The sequence below is a fragment of the Elaeis guineensis genome, chromosome 14 (genome assembly GCF_000442705.2).
Source record: "Elaeis guineensis isolate ETL-2024a chromosome 14, EG11, whole genome shotgun sequence".
Lineage (NCBI taxonomy): Eukaryota > Viridiplantae > Streptophyta > Magnoliopsida > Arecales > Arecaceae > Elaeis > Elaeis guineensis.
Window position 1 is genome coordinate 68,927,867 of NC_026006.2, and position 19,741 is coordinate 68,947,607.

General features: G+C 48.7%; 2 protein-coding genes across 2 annotated transcripts; one reads left to right on the forward strand and one right to left on the reverse strand.

Annotated features, from left to right (window-relative positions):
* The first annotated feature begins 4,489 nt into the window (after positions 1 to 4,489).
* LOC105056890 (wall-associated receptor kinase-like 20) lies at positions 4,490 to 7,585 on the forward strand. Its single transcript, XM_010939250.4, has 3 exons — positions 4,490 to 5,363; positions 5,473 to 5,538; positions 6,251 to 7,585. Exons 1-3 carry the CDS (start codon positions 4,553 to 4,555, stop codon positions 7,312 to 7,314), a joined length of 1,941 nt encoding a protein of 646 aa, XP_010937552.2. The 5' UTR covers positions 4,490 to 4,552; the 3' UTR covers positions 7,315 to 7,585.
* A 588-nt stretch (positions 7,586 to 8,173) lies between these two features.
* Positions 8,174 to 13,604, reverse strand: LOC105056889 (uncharacterized). The gene is made up of 2 exons (XM_073248504.1): positions 13,145 to 13,604; positions 8,174 to 8,913 (listed from the first exon to the last, which is right to left on the reverse strand). The coding sequence occupies exons 1-2, from the start codon at positions 13,482 to 13,484 to the stop codon at positions 8,381 to 8,383; spliced, it is 873 nt and encodes a 290-aa protein (XP_073104605.1). The 5' UTR covers positions 13,485 to 13,604; the 3' UTR covers positions 8,174 to 8,380.
* Between the last annotated feature and the right edge of the window lie 6,137 nt (positions 13,605 to 19,741).

The window sequence follows — 19,741 nt, forward strand, 5'->3', positions numbered from 1 at the left end:
GGTCGAGTAAAAACAAAACATTTGTCGAACTTCCATTATCAACAAAAATTCGTTTTACATCATAATTCGCTATTGTTGCCAAAACAACGACAGCATCGTCGTGGGGAGTTTGGATGCCTCGAACGTCTTCCTCCGTAAAAGTGATTACGTCATCCGGGCGCGGCTTTTTCGTCGGCTCCCCCCCGCGGATGTCCCCGAGCCCAGCCGCTTGGAGATCATGTTGATGACTCCGGCCGTCGGCTGATTAGTCGCCGCTTCCTCAGTCGGCTTGGGTCGTCGATCGGCAACTGGTTGAGTCGGCGGGCCCTTCCAAAATTTACCGAGATACCCCCGGCGGATGAGAGCTTCGATCTCATCCTTGAGCTGGATGCACTGCTCGATGTTGTGGCCGTGGCCTCGGTGAAATTGACAGTACTTCCGACGGTCGAGGCCCTTTGCCTTCAGAGGTGGAGGCCGTCGCAGGTATTCCTCTCCCTCGATCTCCATTAGAATCTGCGCACTAGGAGCGGAGAGAGGAGTGTAGGAGTCATACCTGAGGCGTGCCGGCCTTGGAGTCTGTTGCCGGGGTGATTTTTGGATTCGTCGGGGTGGCGAGTCCCGACTATCGGTCGGGGGCCTGCTGGGTTCGGCGGGTTCCCAACCTTTCCTCCGCTTCTCCTTCGGGCCTCTGGGCTCGGCCAAGCGTCGGTCGGAAGCCCCTTCGTCCGCGCGCATGTACTTGTATGCGCGCTCCAGTAGCTCGGCGTACGTCTGGGGGAGGGTCTTGTCCAGAGAATAGGTGAATCGGGACGCCCTCAGCCCCCGTTTCATGGCTGAGATAGCCATGTCTTCGTTGAGGTCTCGGACCTCAAGCGTGGCCGTGTTGAATCGCGCTACGAAGTGTCGGAGCGTCTCATTTTCCCCCTGTTTGAGGGAGAAAAGGTTGTCCGACGTTCGCGGTGGCTTCCGGCTGGTGCTGAAGTGGACCACAAACGAGTGCTCGAGCTACCCGAAGGAGTGGATACTTTCCGATCGGAGATCGGAGTACCAGGCCCTGGCAGCCTTGCGGAGTGTGGCGGGGAAGCTGATGCAAAAAAGAGCGTCGGTTGCCCCTTGGATCGTCATGAGAGCTTTGTAGCTCTCAAGGTGGTCGATCGGGTCGGTGGAGCCGTCGTATGGCTCCACGTGCGGCATCTTGAACCGACTGGGAATCGGTTCGTCGAGAACTAGTCGGGAGAGAGGTTGGGCGGTTTGGAAGTCGACGTCGTTCGAAGACTTCTGGTCGTCCACCTGCAACTGCACGAGCCGGCGGTCGATCTCCTCGAATCGGCGCTCGTAGTCGTCCCCCCGTCGGTGCTGGGAGACCCCAGGAGTGGAGTCTCCAGAAGATTCCGAAGGGGAGGCGGACGACGTTCGCGGCCGCTTCTCCTTCCTCGCCCGTTCCAGCAGAGAAGGAGAGGGCTGGTGGGACCGTTGGTCATCGCGCCATGGCCGTCCCTCCTCGTCTCCATGGGATCGCTGTTGAGGGCGCTCGCGCGGAGGCGACGGGGACCGGCGCGGTCGTCGGTGGCTGCTCCTGGAAGGCATCGGACGGGCCGCCGGCTGTTGCTGGAGGCTCTTGACTGCGTCCGTCAGTACGGTCATCTGCCGTACGATGGCCGCGATCTGCGCCTCCGTGGTTACTGCGGGGCGTGGAGAGCTGGGCTCCGCCGCTGGGGGTGGCGGAGAGGCCTCTTCCCGGCGGGAAGAGCACCTCGCCGACCCGGTGATCCTCGATCGTTGGGCTCTTGTCTTCGTCATCGTCCCCCCTACCTGACGCGCCAATCTGTTGCGGCCAATCCCCTCATCGCCTGGTCGCCGGGAATGAGCACCTGCAAAAAAGGAAATCCACACTGACCGGAGGCGGCTCCGGCGGGGACCCTCCGACGGTCAAGTCAGAGAGGTGACTGGGCAACAGTGAAATGAAGACAGAGAGCTCAATCGAGGGAGAGAGGGAGAGAGGTGCGAGCCTGTGTTTTTGGAGTCGAGAAGTGGGGGGAGTCGATCCCTTGCACTGTTGCCTTCCCCGATTTATATAGTGGAGCACGGTATGGCGCCGTCATTAATGGCGCAGACAAGTGAGAAATTGTCAACTCACTGTAGACTGTCAGAGTCGCCGTGAAAGTGTCATGTCACCGTGGGGCTGTCAAATCGCTAGGGTTGACAATGCCCTCGGCGGGATAATGTCCCTAGATGGCCGTGCCGCATGCGGCTGTCAGGACTGACAAGCTCTGGCGGCTGTACGGCGATCGGAAGAGTCGACCGACCCTAGGTCGGTGGCCAGCTGAGTGGCGTCGGGGCCCTCCGTTGGTCGGCGAGTGAGTCGGCCATCAGATCTCCGGGTTCAGTTGGTCGAAAAAGGTACGCTCGATATATCACCAGTCGGTGATGGGCCGCTAATTGGCCGGTGATGACGTCCGTCAGTCGGTTGGTCGGTTCCTCCGGCCGTCAGTCGGTCGGTCGGAAGGTCCCTCCGGCCGTCAGTCGATCGGTCGGAAGGTCGGTCCGACCGTTAGTCGGTCGGTCGGTCCCTCCGGCCGTCCGTCGGTCGGTCGGTCCCTCCGGCCATCGGTCGGTCGGTGGGTATTCCCCAACAAGTTTGAACTCTTGAGTTCATATTTGTTAAAAAAAATAGATACAAATATATGTAGACAACCATCCAATCCGTATTCGGATATCAATTTTATGTATAATCTCATTTAATTCTATATAATATTTATAATTTTAAAAAAATATAATTATATCAAGATGCCGTTAACTTAATTTATCATCTATTTAAATAATATTTTTGATTTTATGGTCAAAAAATTTGACCATCTCACTTATTTATGGCTATATATATATTTTCAATATCTTATTTGTATCTGTTGTTGCAAGATTTTGGAGGAAAAATAACGCAATCAGTCCTGAACCGAGCTGGAGAGCTTTAAAGGATTGAGTTGGTGAAGACTATGAAGGATCCTGCAGAAAAAAAAAATCTAAGACTGTTGGGTAACTTTCAATTTAGGATCCTTAGATGCTTAAATCAGTAGAGACTTTGAGGACAAATAGTGGAAAATAAAGAATTGAAAGACAAGAAAAGTAATTTGAATAGAGAGAAGTCAGATTCTCTTCAGTGAGAGAATTGGAAAGAGATCAGTAAAGTCTGAACTCTGTGAGTTATCACTTATCTTGCGAAGAGTGCCCTACCTCTCTTTATATAGAAGAGATTTGCTTGGGACATTACGTCGTTTGAGAAAGTTTGTTAGATCATTAGGAATCTGTTAAATCGTTAATTTATTATAACAGAATAGTTTAGCTGTATGAAGATTGTGGGTTGTTCACCCATATGATGGTTAACTGTATTATAGCTGGAAGATAATTATTATAAAGTTGGACGACAGCTGTAATAAAACTGTAGATTAACTGTATTTGTTTTGGATCAGATCGGTTCTCGATCGAAATCTAAGCTGAACTGATCACAATACTCAAGGATTAATTCGATCAATTTAAATCAGTATCGAGCTGTAGATTGATCAGGTTGATATTCCATCGATCTGACCAAAAAGCTGATTTGATCAATATGATTTTCAGATGATTCTTTCTGATTTTGCCACATGATCAAATATCGATTAACTATATCAATAATATTTATATTTATTTAAAATAAATATAAATATAAATTTTTATATCTATTTAATAGCTATCTATTTTTATTAAATAAATTAAGTATAAATATTTTATTATATATATTTAATATATAATCGATACTGGATGCAGTTTCAGCTTCAAATGCAATAGATGAGAGGCCGCATGATTATAAAACCAGTTCACACATGGTCTATATTCTTGGTGCAAAAGGGAGGGAACAAGGGAGCAAAAGTCAACACCAAAGTCAGTAACATACAGTGGTCAAACACCAACCTCCAATCCTAAGTATAAATAAATCCAAAAGATCACCGCGATAACAAGAAGTACCGGCAGCAAGTACTTAACGTGCAATCCCTCATGCCATATTTTTTTAATCTTTAAATAATAAGCATCGAACCTTGTCGTTTTACGAACCGCAGAAAAGGTTGTGGAGTATTCTTTTATGCTAATAAAGAAAATGCATCCATATAAATCGGAAAATAAAATATAAAAAAATTAGACAAAAATATTTGATACAATTGTTCATAAAATGGTGCTTCCAAAATTGGACACATAACCAGCCATCCAGCAAATAAATGCCCTGAGCTTCTGGCTGACAACCCGCACCCATTTCGACATTCAAACCCAAATCCAGACCTGATGATGGGGCCACCTAGTACTTGCACATGGTTCCTTCTCTGGAGCTTATTTTTTGGTGCAAGTCTCGAGCTTATTCGGTAAAACAACTGACGTGTCAATCACTACTGCATTAAATTCGCACCAAGTGGAAGAAAAAGAAAATAAAAAATAAATCTCCCACCAGTCGCATTAAAAACCCTTCAACCAATCCTCCCCCATTTTGAGTCTTGAGTCCACTCTCCTCCTCCTCCTCCAATTCTCCCAACCTTCTAATCCCAACCCACAAATGTCGAAGCCGCTCCTCCAATTCCTCCTCCTTCCCACTTTGCTCCTCTTCCTTGTGTACTCCTCTTGGTTGGGCGACGCCAAGGTGTGCCCCTCGTGCGGCTCCACGGCCGTGCCGTTCCCTCTGAGCACGGCGGATGGCTGCGGCGACCCCCTGTACAAGATCCGATGCGACAATACGACGCGATCCCTGTTCTTCGACGCCCTCAACGGCTCCTCCTACTCCGTCACCTCCATCCACCCCTCAACCCAGCGCCTCGTCATCCGCCCCGCCCCCTTCGCCTCCGCCTCCTCCTGCGTCACCACCGACCTCCACTCTCAGGGCATCATCCTCAACAGCTCCCTCCCCTTCAACGTCTCCAGCAGCAACACCATCTTTCTTCTCAACTGCACCTCCCGCCTCCTCCTCTCCCCCCTTAACTGCTCCTCCAACAGCCTCTGCCACATCTACGTCAACGCCACCGCCGACGCCGCCGCCTGCCGCCCCATTTCCATCTGCTGCACCTTCGTCGCCGGCGGCTCCTCCACCTCCTACGCCGTCCGGGCCTCCGGCGTCGGGTGCAGCGCCTACCGCAGCTTCGTCAATCTCAACGCCGCGGGGACGCCGGTGGCGCAGTGGGGCGCGAGCTCCGGTGTGGAGCTCCAGTGGGCGTCGCCTCGGGAGCCGGTCTGCCGGTCCCAGGCCGACTGCGAGGCGGGATCCAACGCCACGTGCAGGGCGGATCCGGCGTCGGGCGGGACGGTCAAACGGTGCTTCTGCAATACGGAGGCTGGCTTGACTTGGGACCCCATCCACGGCGTATGTGCCGACGGTGAGTTTGACCGTCATCCGTTTCTTTCTTCTCCGGATTACTCGCTGGTAGTCTCCTCCGTGACTCTTATTCGTTCTTTCTTTTTTTTTCCCTCCTCTTTCCTATGTAGATGTTACGGATTCATGCGAGAGCACGGGAGGATGCGGTGGAACAAACCATGGGCCTCTGATTGCAGGTGAGCTTCTTTTTCAATTTTAGATGACTGCTTATTTTATTTTTAACATTAATAATCGTGAATTGCTATCCGATCACGAACTTTGTTCCTTTCAAAAATGGTGTCTTTCTCTGCTTTATATGGGTATCAAACGCGAGAAATTATTAGATGGATCAGGTCCGATGGAATAGTCATTCGCCATATTAATCATAAGATTGAAATAGGACTGGTACGTTAATATAAGCTTTGAGAGTCACGAATATTTTATGATTATCAGAATTACTATGGTACATCTATCTTAGGTCTTATATATAATTGAGTAAGATGATACGTTGGTGGAGCGGTAGTGGAAATAATATTTTAACACTACAAAGTGGATCTGGACCGCACCCCTTTTTCTTTTTCGTGGGGGCATGAATGTTCATACAAGATGCCAATAGCTTTCGTGCCTTGTACCATCTAGATGTGCGGATCGATATTTTACCTCGTTGAGAAATTTTTTAAAGACCGAATCGTTCTTCATGTGCATGTTTGGTGGACTTCACATAATATTCGGGTGACCTCCTTGGCCTATTGACTTTGGAGGGCCGCTAGTTAGTTACACGGACACGACCACGACCACAGACAATTAGGTCGCAGTTGTTTGTAGGAAAACGGACTCCCACCTTATCCCATTGTCAAGGTTATTGCAAGCGAGCGTCTCAAACGAACTCAAATTTTGTTTCCGAAACAGGGCTAGTGTCCGGTGTGGGCGCGGCGCTGCTGGTGGGCGCGGCGGGGTTCCTCTTGTACCGGCGGCAGCGGCGCATCCGCGAGGCCCGGGAGCGCCTGGCCAAGGAGAGGCAGGAGATCCTCAACTTCAACAATACGAGCGGGCGCTCCGCCAAGAACTTCACCGGGAAAGAGATCAAGAAGGCCACCGCCAACTTCTCCCCCGACAACCTCCTCGGGAGCGGCGGCTACGGCGAGGTCTACAAGGGCGTCCTCGAGGACGGCACCCCGGTGGCCGTCAAGTGCGCCAAGCTCGGCAACACCAAGTCCACCGACCAGGTCCTCAACGAGGTCCGCATCCTGTCCCAGGTCAACCACCGCAGCCTTGTCCGCCTCCTGGGCTGCTGCGTCGACCTCGAACAGCCCCTCATGGTCTACGAGTTCATTCCGAACGGAACTCTCTTCGACCACCTCCACGGCCTCCGGCCGCCTCTCCCCTGGCGCCGCCGCCTCTCCATCGCCCACCAGACCGCCGAGGGCCTGGCCTACCTGCACTCCTCCGCGGTGCCCCCCATCTACCACCGCGACGTGAAGTCCAGCAACATCCTCCTCGACGAGAAGCTCAACGGGAAGGTGTCGGACTTCGGGCTCTCCCGGCTGGCGGAGTCGGACCTGAGCCACATCTCCACGTGCGCCCAGGGCACCCTGGGGTACCTGGACCCGGAGTACTACCGCAACTACCAGTTGACGGACAAGAGCGATGTGTACAGCTTCGGGGTGGTGCTGCTGGAGCTGCTGACGTCGCAGAAGGCGATCGATTTCAACAGGGGACCCGATGATGTGAACCTGGCGGTGTACGTGCAGAGGAAGGTGGAGGAGGAGAGGCTGATGGAGGTGGTGGATGGGTCGGTCAAGGAGGGGGCCACCCAGCTGGAGCTGGACACCATGAAGGCGTTGGGGTTCCTCGCCATGGCTTGCTTGGAGGAGAGGAGGCAGAACCGGCCGTCCATGAAGGAGGTCACCGAGGAGATCGAGTATATTATGAGCATCGAGGCCGGTGGTGAGGAGCAGCAGCACGGTGCCTAGGAGGGGGCATGCCTGTATACATGCACTAATTACCTCTATCTGCGTTGTATATGATGAAATTGATGTGATTACAGAAATTGCAGCCCTTAGGTACTGCTATGGTGTCACAGGTGCATGTTATTCTGCAACCGTCTACAAGGGAAGAGGAACTTTAGTTATTATGCTGAATATTTTACTTCGCTGCGGCTGTGGCTATGGCTTCCATTATATATGTTTTCATACTTACAATGTCAGCATATATGATGAAATAAATCCCATATTTCCACAATCATTCTCAGAGTTCTGCGACTTTCGCATTTTTGTCTTCTAGGAATGTAGTTTGTCACAGCTGCAGATGACACTGAATGCTCTACTAGTCTCCCCAAGGACACTAAAAGATACTATAACCCCCACATTCCCACCAAAACTAATCTCTAACATATATCATGACTAGTCTGATCCACTACCAAAAGACCCACTAATCTCCCCAACGACAATAAATACCATAAGCACCACGTTCCCACAAAAACAAATCTTTAACACATATCATGACTGGTCTGATCCGTTTCCATCCATGCTTGAACATCCTTTTCTTCTCACGTCAGCCCCTCTCTAAGCGCATTCACGACATGCTCCCTAGAAATAAATACCGCTGTCTCAAATAACAAAGAGAGGCGAAACCTCACCTGGTCGGATAACACGAGAGGAGCAAAGCACGATACAATGGTACGTTTCTGCTGACAACGCGTACAACCAAGAACCAAGTGCATTCAGAAAACAAGCATTTCCGCCTACCGAAGCATTTTAAACGTTCGACTCTCCATGAGGTAGAGAATAAAATTATCACAAGTCAAGCCAACACACGACCCCAAAGCAACTGTTATCGCTAACAAAAATATTATAGCATGCCATATCCCACCAAGATCCAAAAGCAAATGCTTGGCGCACGTCCGCTGATAGCAAAAATAGTTCGCACATCATCTTTTAGATATTCCAGAGGTTTCATAGCAAAATTTTAATAGGGAAAAAAGCAAAATAAAACAGAGCACTTGTCCAGACTCCAAATTTCTGCAATCAACCCATAGATTCAATTGGGCCTCGGAGTAGCCCACTCAACTCTCAGGATAAGATTGTCATAACCATAGCCATTAAGCTTGTTGATAGCTCTCTCTGCATCTTCCCTGTTGACAAAGTTCACAAAACCAAAGCCCCGACTTACTCCGGTCTTCTGATCAACAGCAACATAGACACGAGTTACGGGACCAAAAGGACGGAAGAGCTCAAGAAGATCAGGCTCACGCGTATCCTCAGAAAGGTTGGTCACCCGAACTGAGTTCTCGTCATTCCGACGCCTCATCTCAGTTCCAATCCTCTCTGCACCAGCTCTCAAGCCTGGAGGAACATAAGTTCCCCTGCTAGGACCAGACGAAGCTGCAGTTTCTGCAGCTGGAGGCCTGTCAATAAAGTTTTCTGTTTGCGCAGCAAGGTCCTTGTAGGGGCATTTTGATGTCCAGTGGTCGCCCTTTTTACCACAAGTCCTGCATACCATAAGAACAGCACCTGCTTTTCCCATAGCAGCCAATGGGTCTCCTGCAACCCTTGTTTCTTCGGCTTTGCTACCTGTAGTCAGGAGCACCAAGTCATTAATACTCACATAACTGGGGGGTCGAAGATATAGCTTGAGGGAATATATAGATGAAATATAAAGAAAGGGATGAAAAGAGAAAAACTAACAATAATCAAAAAACAATGCACGTTATTTTAATCATATTAGCTGTTGTTTTTCATGTCTGATGCTGTACCTAATACTAATCCTGCCAACCACATAATTAATGTGATCTTTTAGAGAAAAATAGCACCCAAGAAATCCATAATGGATGCAACAAACAGAAGAGTGGGAAAAAGACGCCCCTAACTAATATTAAAATGCTACATATGATTGCCTCAAGTATCCTTTTACAAAACAACTGTCTTCAAGTATCCTTTTACAAAACAACTGCATATACGACATATAAATAATGGCTCCTAAAGCTCGACATCTGGCAAACCCAGATCAATGTTTACAATGCAAAAAAAATTGCCTCAAATTAGCAGAGACATACAGCACTAGTAGATCCCAAATGCAACATCAACTAACAAGAAACTTATATAGCACAAATCGAGAACCACCGGACCATCTTGAACCGGGCAGTTTGGGGCAGTACCAAGCTGGACCAAATGGTTATCGGGATCGCTTGGCTGGTTGATCCGGTTCCCAAACTGAATCATTTTTTTTAAAAATAAAAACCCCTCATGATCCTCTCCCTCTCTCCTCGTCTCTCGATTCCTCTCTTCCTCTTTCTCGATTCTACTCTCTCGATCTTCCTCTCCTCCCCCTCTCTATGCTCTGCAACAACGACAACTCCATGATGTTGTGACGACGACGCTAGATAGAATTTGGGTATCACTACGACAAGTTACACCTCTCCACCCCCTCTCCTTCTTCTCCTCCATCTCTCCCCCCCTCCCCTTGGTTCCAGTACATCTCAGCTTGGTACGGCATGCACTAGTATCATAATGAACCAGTTGCTGACAGGTACGTCCCTTGGTACTGGTTCGTCAAACCTTGACACCAACCATTGCAGATGGTGTTAAAATCACAGACAAAATGCATGAAGGTTGTTATTTGGACTGTCTCAAGTGATAGGTATAAAACCATGTTTAAGTCAATGTCATCTAGTCCTCTGGAAAACTAAAGTCTTCCAAGGATGTTATTCATCAAGAAGAGGATTCTCCCCACAAAATAATCCCAAGCAATAAACTGATTAATTGCAACCTTGTGGCTTTTAATAGTGTATGGAGAATTATATTATTTGAGCTGAAAATGCACATAGCAGAAACATGCATACCTATAGATGATGCTAACAATTGTACGATACTGCAATAATTCAATTGATGCTGCTAAACTAACAATGTGACAGCAAAGTCATTCTGATATAATGTTGACAAGGACCAAAAGACAAATTGAATGCAAGATTTATCAAAGGCAAAAACGTGAAGATTCACACCAAACAGAAAAGTATTTGTCTTGTCATATGCAACCAACAAATTTCCACAGAAGATGGACAGGAAAGGAGAGAAACAATGTGAAGCAACCACGCCAAAATTATATTCAGAAACCTCACTGAACTACATGTTATGCCCTCCATATAAGGGCTTATAAAGAAGCTGACACAGGGTCTAAAGCCCCAAAAGAAGAGGTAGGGCAACTAAAATAGTTAAACTATAAACTTTAATTCGATATTCATGATGCCCATAAATTATTCTTGCAATCCAACATCATCAAATTTGTGCTTATCTGAAGAAAATTCAATACATTCATCATTAACAAAAATAGACTAGTCATCGACAAAAGTAGTTGCAAAAACAATTCTTCTCATTATGAACTTGTCAACCACTTCAACATATTTCATTTCCTATGCTTCTTCACCATTATTTTTCTTATCATCCCGCTTAGCATAATACTCCTTACCAACTTCAACTGGCAGTAACCAAATTCATAAAAATAGTCTTCACCCCATGATGGATTTGCATTTCTACAACTCAAATCTCCATCATCAAAAACTTGTACAGCAGTCTCATCCATATTTATCCGCAACAACATGGAACCCCATATCCATGAACCGAACTTGGCACCTTTTCCTCCAGAGCTCTACCACTCTAGTCTCTTGTTCAATATTTCTTTGTAACCTCTCTGGTAAATTTCATGTCTCTGTCACCATCTTCAATTTCAATGTTCAGTCGGAATTCCTCATGCACACCACTTTATCAATGAACAAACTGTGCTTTCTTTTCTTTTTCTTTTTTCCTCTCTTGTAAAGACTGCTTTCATGTTAGAGGGAGAGCTTCAAACTCTCACTGATCATTTGCATTTTTTTTTTCTAGGTGCCCAAGAGAAGAGCACTATGTGCTTTAGCAATGATGTTTCAGAAATCTCCTCCAGCTTGGGTGCAAATACCAAACCCTCTACAGGGTCCACACTCTGTACAATTCCAACATACAGCATCTAGAGAGATGGTGAGTGCCATCTCCTTGTGCCCATTCAGGAAAAATTCTACTTTACATAAGTAGAATATCATCCCATGGATTGGGCCCTTACCAAATCTTAAGTTGACAAAGGTAATCAAAATAGACCTAAGCAAGGATCGTATAAGTGTTAGATTTGGGCCTTTCCTTAGACAAAGATTTATTGATAAAATAGATTACTAAGCGGACTTGGGTATACTCTTTCATGAAAGACTGACAGATTGATGCATGAATGGCAGCATGATGGATCTCAGAAAATAGGATGAAGTATCTGTTCATGGCCATGATCAATAGGCAATATCAGATGTATGCTGTTGAAGGAGTGCATGCACTTCAAGTCCGATCTTTTAACTTGATCTTGACATGTTCAAAGAATAGTAACAGAACCTTTCAAGCTAGTTTAGATCTCCTTGATAAGTATGTTTGAAAGGTTTCTCCTAGTGTTATTTTATATCATCACTCTCGTCCATAACCACTCCCACTAAAAGTACACCAATTGGTTGAAACACATCATACAGAGCACCTAATGGTGCTTCTGTTGAAGGAGAGATAGACCTGTAGCCTGGAGCAAACAGTTGAAATTGAAATATAACTAAGATTTTATTTAAAATCCTCCTTAACAAGTTACACTATGCCCTTCTGACAAGAGCACACATGCAAAAATCACAGTCCAAAGCAATCCAAAGCGCCGGCGATGGTCCTCATACTATTGATATACTAATTTAACCAGAAACAAGCAAGAATTACTACCTATCACTTATATCATTTTAGTAATCCTACCCCAACAGATGGTTACAAACTTTAACTGTACTGACAACATAACATCTAATATATCCAAATTAAAATCTACTTGTTCAAGGATTCTCATAGCCTAATGTCAGTTAGCATTTCTGAAGTTACTCAGTCATATGATTTAAGTGTTAAAAATCAGTCCTTCCTTACCTTCTACTCTGAAGGCATTACAGTTATAGCACAAGCATACACAGACAAAGACACCCTGTACGTAGATTCTTTGTGATCAGCTAACCAATCAAACAAACACAAAAGGAAAAGGTCAAATATCACAAAGCAGTTAAGATTCTTTGAGATTATTGTGCAGGATAAGGCAGTAAACTGCTCCCCTAAACCCTAAATCGTCCAATCAGTTTAAGACCTCGTTTAAGACACAAAAAAGACCACTTTTACCAGCAGACAGAGGACAAGCTGTTCAAGGTGTATGCATAATGAACATGAATCCAATTGTAATTTATTTGAGATTGTTCAGCACAAAAAATTCTCAGATAGCATTCATGCGTCGACTGTTCACCAAAATTTACATTTCGAGGACTACTCTTTCCAATGACTGAAATATTAGATCAATAATCGGATATATGATGAACTTAAAAAAACCCGCCTTGCTTGTCCTTTTCTTCTTTGGATCAACAAAATAAGACCTACAATTGTAGTCTGATCTATGATATTTTGAAAAAAGCATTCTCACATGTCATGGATACGTCAACCTCTTCGCCAACATTTTTATCGGGAAGGACTATCTTTCTTCGTAATGACCAAAGATATCCAATCAACATCTCAATTAATAACCAATACCAGGGAAAACAAAAAAAAATAAAATAAAATAAAAAATCTTGTCTTTCGATTAATTTTTTCCTTCTTTAGCATGAGAAACTAGGATTTTCAGAGAGATCGAATACAATCCACGCAACAATCCCAGGAAACTTATCCAAACACTAAGAAAAAACGAAAAGGTGGAATCTTGAGATGGTACAAAAAGGAAGAAGAAACAAACCTGGGGCGCGGGGCCTCTCGAGAAGGATCTCCTCGGTGGATACCATGGTGAGGTGGCTGCCGGCGTCCTCGCGGGCGGCATCGCCGAACTTGGGCCAGGAGCGGCGCTCGAGGGCGCGCTTGCTGAGGCGCGCGCGGGCGAGCTTGCGGACGCGGGTGGTGGTGGTGACCTTGACCTTGTTGCCCTCGTCGTCGAACCGGTACTCGATCGTCTTCTTGATCCCGTTCTCGTCCGGGCCTAGCACCACCCGCGGCGGCAGCAGGAAGTCGAGGTCGCCGCCGTCGTCCTCGTCGAGCTCTCCCCACCGGAGCTTCTGAGGGCGGGCCGCGTCCACCGCCATCGTCTCTTTCTCCCAGCACAAAGAGCCCCTGAGCCCCGAACCCTAGATCTTTCGCTTCGCTCCTCTAAGTCACGCGTGTCCGGTCTCCCGTGACGAGGCTTTCAGGCTCGATGTATGCTGGTTCACGATTTATCTCATCCGAGACGCTTCCAATATACTAAAATTCTATAGGATTTTATTTGTAACAATGCTTACGTTAAGCTTGAACTAGTTCCGGCACTCCAGTTGCCGGAACTAGTTTAAGTTGGACACGATTTTTTTTTTTTTAAATTTTTTGTGGAAAAGTTGGATAGAAAATTACTTGTAAACTTGCAAACCGTAAGGGCCAGATGGTCTCAGGCTCCCGCATGCCGCCTGTCTGACCCTAGTAGAAAGTTGCAGCAAGGAATTATTACATTCGCAGCCAACTCCAGTGGCACTTTATATTTAAGATTTTTTTTTTTTTTTGACAGACCCATTTGTTTTTGAAAAATACGCCAGTCGCCCATACACAAAAAATTCATCAGAAAATGCGAAAAGTAATACATCGTTTTGATTAAGAGGCTCTTTATATTTAAGATTTTTTTTTTTTTTTGACATGGCATCACTTCCAAACGGATCAATCCATTTTGACATGGCTCTCCTTATGCCGTTCGGCCCATTCTTTAATTAATAAATCCAGGGAAAGTGTCCCACTTCCTCCGTTATTCCACACACACACACACACAAAAGAATGTACCCAAAAAGAAAAAAATTAAGAGGCCCTTCGCTCATCAATTGGACTTCCAGATGTTGACTGAGGTGCCATTGCCAACTTGGTCTCCCATGTGTCTTTGAATCTCCTGATAGATTTTAAATACATGTTTCCAAATCATGGATGTTCTGCCATTTCCCAATCTCAACCAGCTGCTATCTTGCTCCCGATATTTTGTTAACACCATTTTTTTCACAAATTCCATTAGCACGCCAAATCAACTCTTGCAGCTTGTTTTGCTAGTGATGCACAATCAGAATAGCTGAAGCTCTGGCAAAAGCCCATCTCCGCTTGATCCACTGTCTAGAGACAGATGAGAGGAAGCAAGTGAAACAAATTTTGTGGCTTGGAAGTTCTACCAGTTGGGATATACCGACGACCCCTTTTACACCGACTCACCCTCGGGTCTGTCCGACCGACGTCCGACTCTACCGACCGTAACGACCGACGACCGACGACCACCGACAGTAGCTGCCGACATTATCCGACCGAAGGTGTGTCGGTCGGACAGACCCATTCTGTTCCCGACTAGCCGAGCGGCGGAGCCCAGATTACCGACTCACTGTTGGACGGGGATGGCAGTCGACGTCCGACTCCCGCAATGCGCCAGACCAACCGACGGTGTCCCCGGGTCTTCACCCGACGTCCAGCAGCCGAATACCGACGTATGGTCGGTCAACTCCCCCAAACGCCGTACGACTGCTATGAGCTGCTGTCCTGACAAGGACATGCGGCGTGGCCGCCCTGGGGGCATCGTCCTGCCAAGGACATAGGTCAGCACTAATGATTTGACAGCCCACGACGACTTGACAGTCCGCTGCGACTCTAACAGCCTCCGGTGATTTGACAACTCTCCGGTTGCCTGCGTCATTAATGGCAGGACCACGCCGCGCTCTACTATAAAATGGGGGAGCAACAGTGTTGGCGGGGGGGGGGGGGGCAGGTTTTTCTAAGCTCCTGAGCTCACACACACACACTCTCTCTCTCTCTGGCTCTCTCTCGCTGAGTCCCTGATTCTTTTCTACTGTTGCCTAGTCTCCTCTCTGACTTGACCGTCGGAGGGTCCCCGCCGGAGGCATCTCCGGTCAATGTGGACTTCTCTTGCAGGTGCTCGTTCCCGGCGATCAGGCGACGAGGAGATTGGCCGCAACAGGTTTGGCGCGTCAGGAAGGGGCGACCACGACCTCCACAGAGCTTGAAAAATCCTTTCATGATGACAAGAACCAGGGCTCAGTGATCGAGAGCCACTGGATTGGCGAGGCACTCTTCTCGTCGAGAAGAGGCCTCTCCTCCACCCTCCATGGCGGAACCCAGCTCTCCGCATCCTGTGGTGACCACGGAAGCGCAGATCGCGGGGATCGTGCGGTAGATGACTGTGCTGACGGATGCAGTCAAAGACTTTCAACAACAACCAATCCGGTTGCCGCACTCACCGGCGGAGCAACCGACGATGCGCCCGATGCCGTCAAGGAGTAGCCGCCGACGCCCGCATCGGTCTCCATCTCCTCCTCAGGAGCAGCCGTCTCAGCATTCCCATCGAGAAGGGGAGAGGCGGCCACGGCATGACACCCATCGATCTCGGCGTCCCTCTCCTTCCCAGCTGGAGCGAGCGAGGAAGGAGAAGCGACCGCGGATACTATCCGCCTCCCTCTCAGATTCATCGAGAGATTCGACCCCTGGAGTCTCCCAACACCGACGGATCGATGACTACGAACGTAGGTTCGAAGAAATCGATCGTCGGCTTGTCCAGCTCCAGGTGGACGGACAGAAGTCTTCGAACGACGTCGACTTTCAGACTGCCCAACCTCTCTCCCGACTCATCCTCGACGAGCCGATTTCTAGTCGGTTCAAGATGCCTCATGTGGAGCCTTACGACGGCTTCACCGACCCAGTCGACCATCTGGAGAGCTACAAGGCTCTCATGACAATCCAAGGGGCAACCGATGCCCTCCTTTACGTCGGCTTCCCCGCCATACTTCGCAAAGCTGTCAGGGCCTGATACTCCGGCCTCCGCTCAGGAAGTATCCACTCCTTCGGACAGTTCGAGCATTCTTTTGTGGTCCATTTCAGCACCAGTCGGAAGCTGCCACGAACCTCGGACAGCCTTTTCTCCCTCAAGCAGGGAGAAAATGAGATGCTCCGACACTTCGTGACGCGATTCAACGTGGCCACGCTTGAGGTTCGGGACCTCAATGAAGACATGGCTATCTCAGCCATGAAGAGGGGGCTGAGGGGGTCCTGATTTACGTACTCCTTGGACAAGATCCTCCCTCGGACATATGCCGAACTGCTGGAGCACGTGTACAAATACATGCACGCAGACGAAGGCGCTTCCGACCGGTGCCTGACCGAGACCAAGGGCCCGAAGGAGAAGCGAAGGAAAGGTCGGGCTGCTGCGGAACCTAGCGGGCCCCTGACCGACAAACAGGTTTCACCCTGACGACAGAGCCTGAGATCACCCCGACGACAGAGTTCGAGGTCGATGCGTCGCAGGTATGAATCCTATACTCCTCTCTGTACTCCTCGTGCACAGATTTTGATGGAGATCGAAGGAGAGTAATATCTGTGACGGCCTCCGCCTTTGAAGGCAAAGGGCCTCGACCGGCAAAAATACTGTCGATTTCATCGGGGCCACGGCCACAACACCGAACAGTGCACCAACTCAAGGATGAAATCGAGGCCCTCATACGCCGAGGGTATCTCGAAAAATTTCGAAGGAGCCCGTCGACTCGATCCATCCCCGACCGACGACCCCAACCGACTGAAGAGGCAGTGAACAACCAGCCCATGACCGGGGTCATAACATGATCTCCAAATGACTGGACTGGGGGACGACTGCTGGAGGGGAGTCGATGAAGAAGCTGCGCCAAGATGATTAATTACTTTTACAGATGAAGATGCTCGGAGAATCCAAACTCCCATGACGACGCTGTTGTTGTCTCGGCAACCATAGCAAATTATGATGTAAGAAGGATCCTTGTTGATAATGAAAGTTTGACTAATGTTTTGTTCTACTCGACCTTCTTCCGAATACGACTGTCGGCTGATCGGCTCAAGAGAGTCTCTACACCCCTAGTAGGTTTTGCTGGAGATGCTGTCACATGGAAGGAGAAATTACTCTTCCCGTGATAGCTGGGACCGAACCACGACAAAGCACCATCCACCTAACCTTTGCGATCGTCCAAGTACCTTCGACCTACAATGCCATACTTGGAAGACCCGGACTGAACGCTCTCAGAGTGATAGTCTCGACGTACCACCTGCTGGTTCGATTTCGATAAAAAATAGAGCGGGGAGATGCGCGGGATCAACAGCTCGCTCGACGATGCTTTCAAATCTCTGCTCGAAGCGATGAATCGAAGACTCCCTGACGGTCGACAAGTTGGACCAATGGGGAGAGGAAGAACGGGGCGAACCGACCGAACAACTGGTTTCCATCCCAATAGTAGAGAATCCCGAACGAGGGTCTGGGTCGGATCCAATTATCTGACCCTGAGCAACGGCAGCTAATAGAGCTGTTGAAGGCCAATGTCGACGTATTCGCTTGGTCGGCAACAGATATGTCCGGCATCCCTCCGGAGATGATGACTCACCGACTCAATATCGACCCTGGAATGAGGCCGATGAGGCAGAAGAAGTGATCTTTTACTCCCGAAAGATAGAAGGCCATCGATGAGGAAGTGGACAAGCTACTCGAGGCGGGCTTCATCAGAGAAACCACGTACCCCGACTGGCTCGTCAATATTGTCATGGTGAAAAAAGCCAACGGGAGGTGGAGGATCTGCATCGACTATACCGACCTGAATTGTGCCTGACCGAAGGATAGCTTCTCACTTTCAAAAATCGACCAGCTGGTAGATGCGACGTCCGGCCATCGACTGCTCAGCTTTATGGATGCCTTTGCCGGATACAATCAGATCCGGATGGCATCCGAAGACGAGGAGCATACAGCCTTCGTGACCGCTAAGGGCCTTTACTGCTACAGAGTAATGCCCTTCGGACTGAAAAATATCGGAGCCACCTACCAGCGACTCGTCAATAAGATCTTCAAAGATCAAATCGGGCGCAACATGGAGGTGTACGTGGATGACATGCTGGTGAAGAGCGTGCAGACTTCAGATCATGTCCAAGATCTTGAAGAAACTTTTCACACTCTTCGACGACACCGGATGAGGCTGAATCCGACTAAGTGCGCTTCGGAGTGACTTCGAAGAAGTTCCTCGGGTTCCTCATTTCTCAACGAGAAATTGAGGCCAACCCTGAGAAGATAAAGGCGATCATCGACATGCGGCATCCGAACACCAAAAAGAGGTACAGCAGCTTAACGGAAGGATCATCGCGCTCAGCCAATTTATCTCTCGGTCGGCTGAGAGATGCCTCCATTCTTCAAAACCTTAGGCAGGCGAAGGACTTCTCTTGCCGGACGAGTGCCGGCAGGCCTTCAAGGATCTGAAGAGATATCTGGCCTCCCCGTCGCTGTTTGTAAAGCCAGAAGTCAGAGAAACATTGTACCTCTACTTGGCAACCTCCCCAGAGGCGGTTAGCTCGTGCTCGTCCGGAAGAACGAGAGCCGAATTCACCAGCCCATATACTACACCAACAAAGTGCTCCACGAAGCTGAAGCTCGGTATTCAAAGGCGAAAAAATGATATTCGCCTTGATCGTGTCTGCACAACGACTCTGTCCTATTTTCAAGCACACGCTATCGTGGTCCTACCAACCAGCCCTGAGGGCGATCTTGCGTCGCCCCGACACATCAGGACGACTGACGAAATGGACGGTGAAGCTGAGTGAGTTCGACATTCAGTACCGACCGCGACCTACTTTGAAACCCAATTTTGGCCGACTTTATTGTGGAGTGCCCAACAACCGACCAAGAATCGAAAGTCGGGAGCTCCAAAGAGGCTGCAACCTCTGAACGTGACCCCGGTCTACCTGGGTATGCACATCGATGGAGCTTCCAATGCTCGAGGGAGCGGGGTCGGGTTCCTGCTCACCAACTTGGAGGGAGTAGTTACCGAGTACGCCCTCCGATTCGACTTCAAAGCCTCCAATAATCAAGTCGAGTATGAAGCGCTCCTCGCTGGCTTAAGAGTAGTGAAGGAACTTGGGATCGACAGCCTCAGAGTCTTCTCCGACTCCCGACTGATCGTGGGACAAGTCAAAGGCGAATTCGAGATGCGGGATCCGACCATGGCAAAATATTTTCAGAAGGTGAGAGATCTCGTGGCACACCTCCAGTATTTCGAGATCTCCCATATTTCAGGTCGGAGAATGCTCGGGCCGACGCACTCTCCAGGCTTGCGACGTCCGCCTACGACACTTTGGGCCGGACACTTGTGGAGAGTCTCGAGCAACCGAGCATCGACAGGGCCGAGGAGGCGCTGCAACTGGCGATCGAGCCGAACTGGATGGATCCGATCATTCAGTATCTGACCAACGGAACCAGCCCTGAAGACCCCGCGGAAGCCAAACGACTCCGGTGGACGGCCTCCCAATATGTAATGATGGATGGCCGACTCTA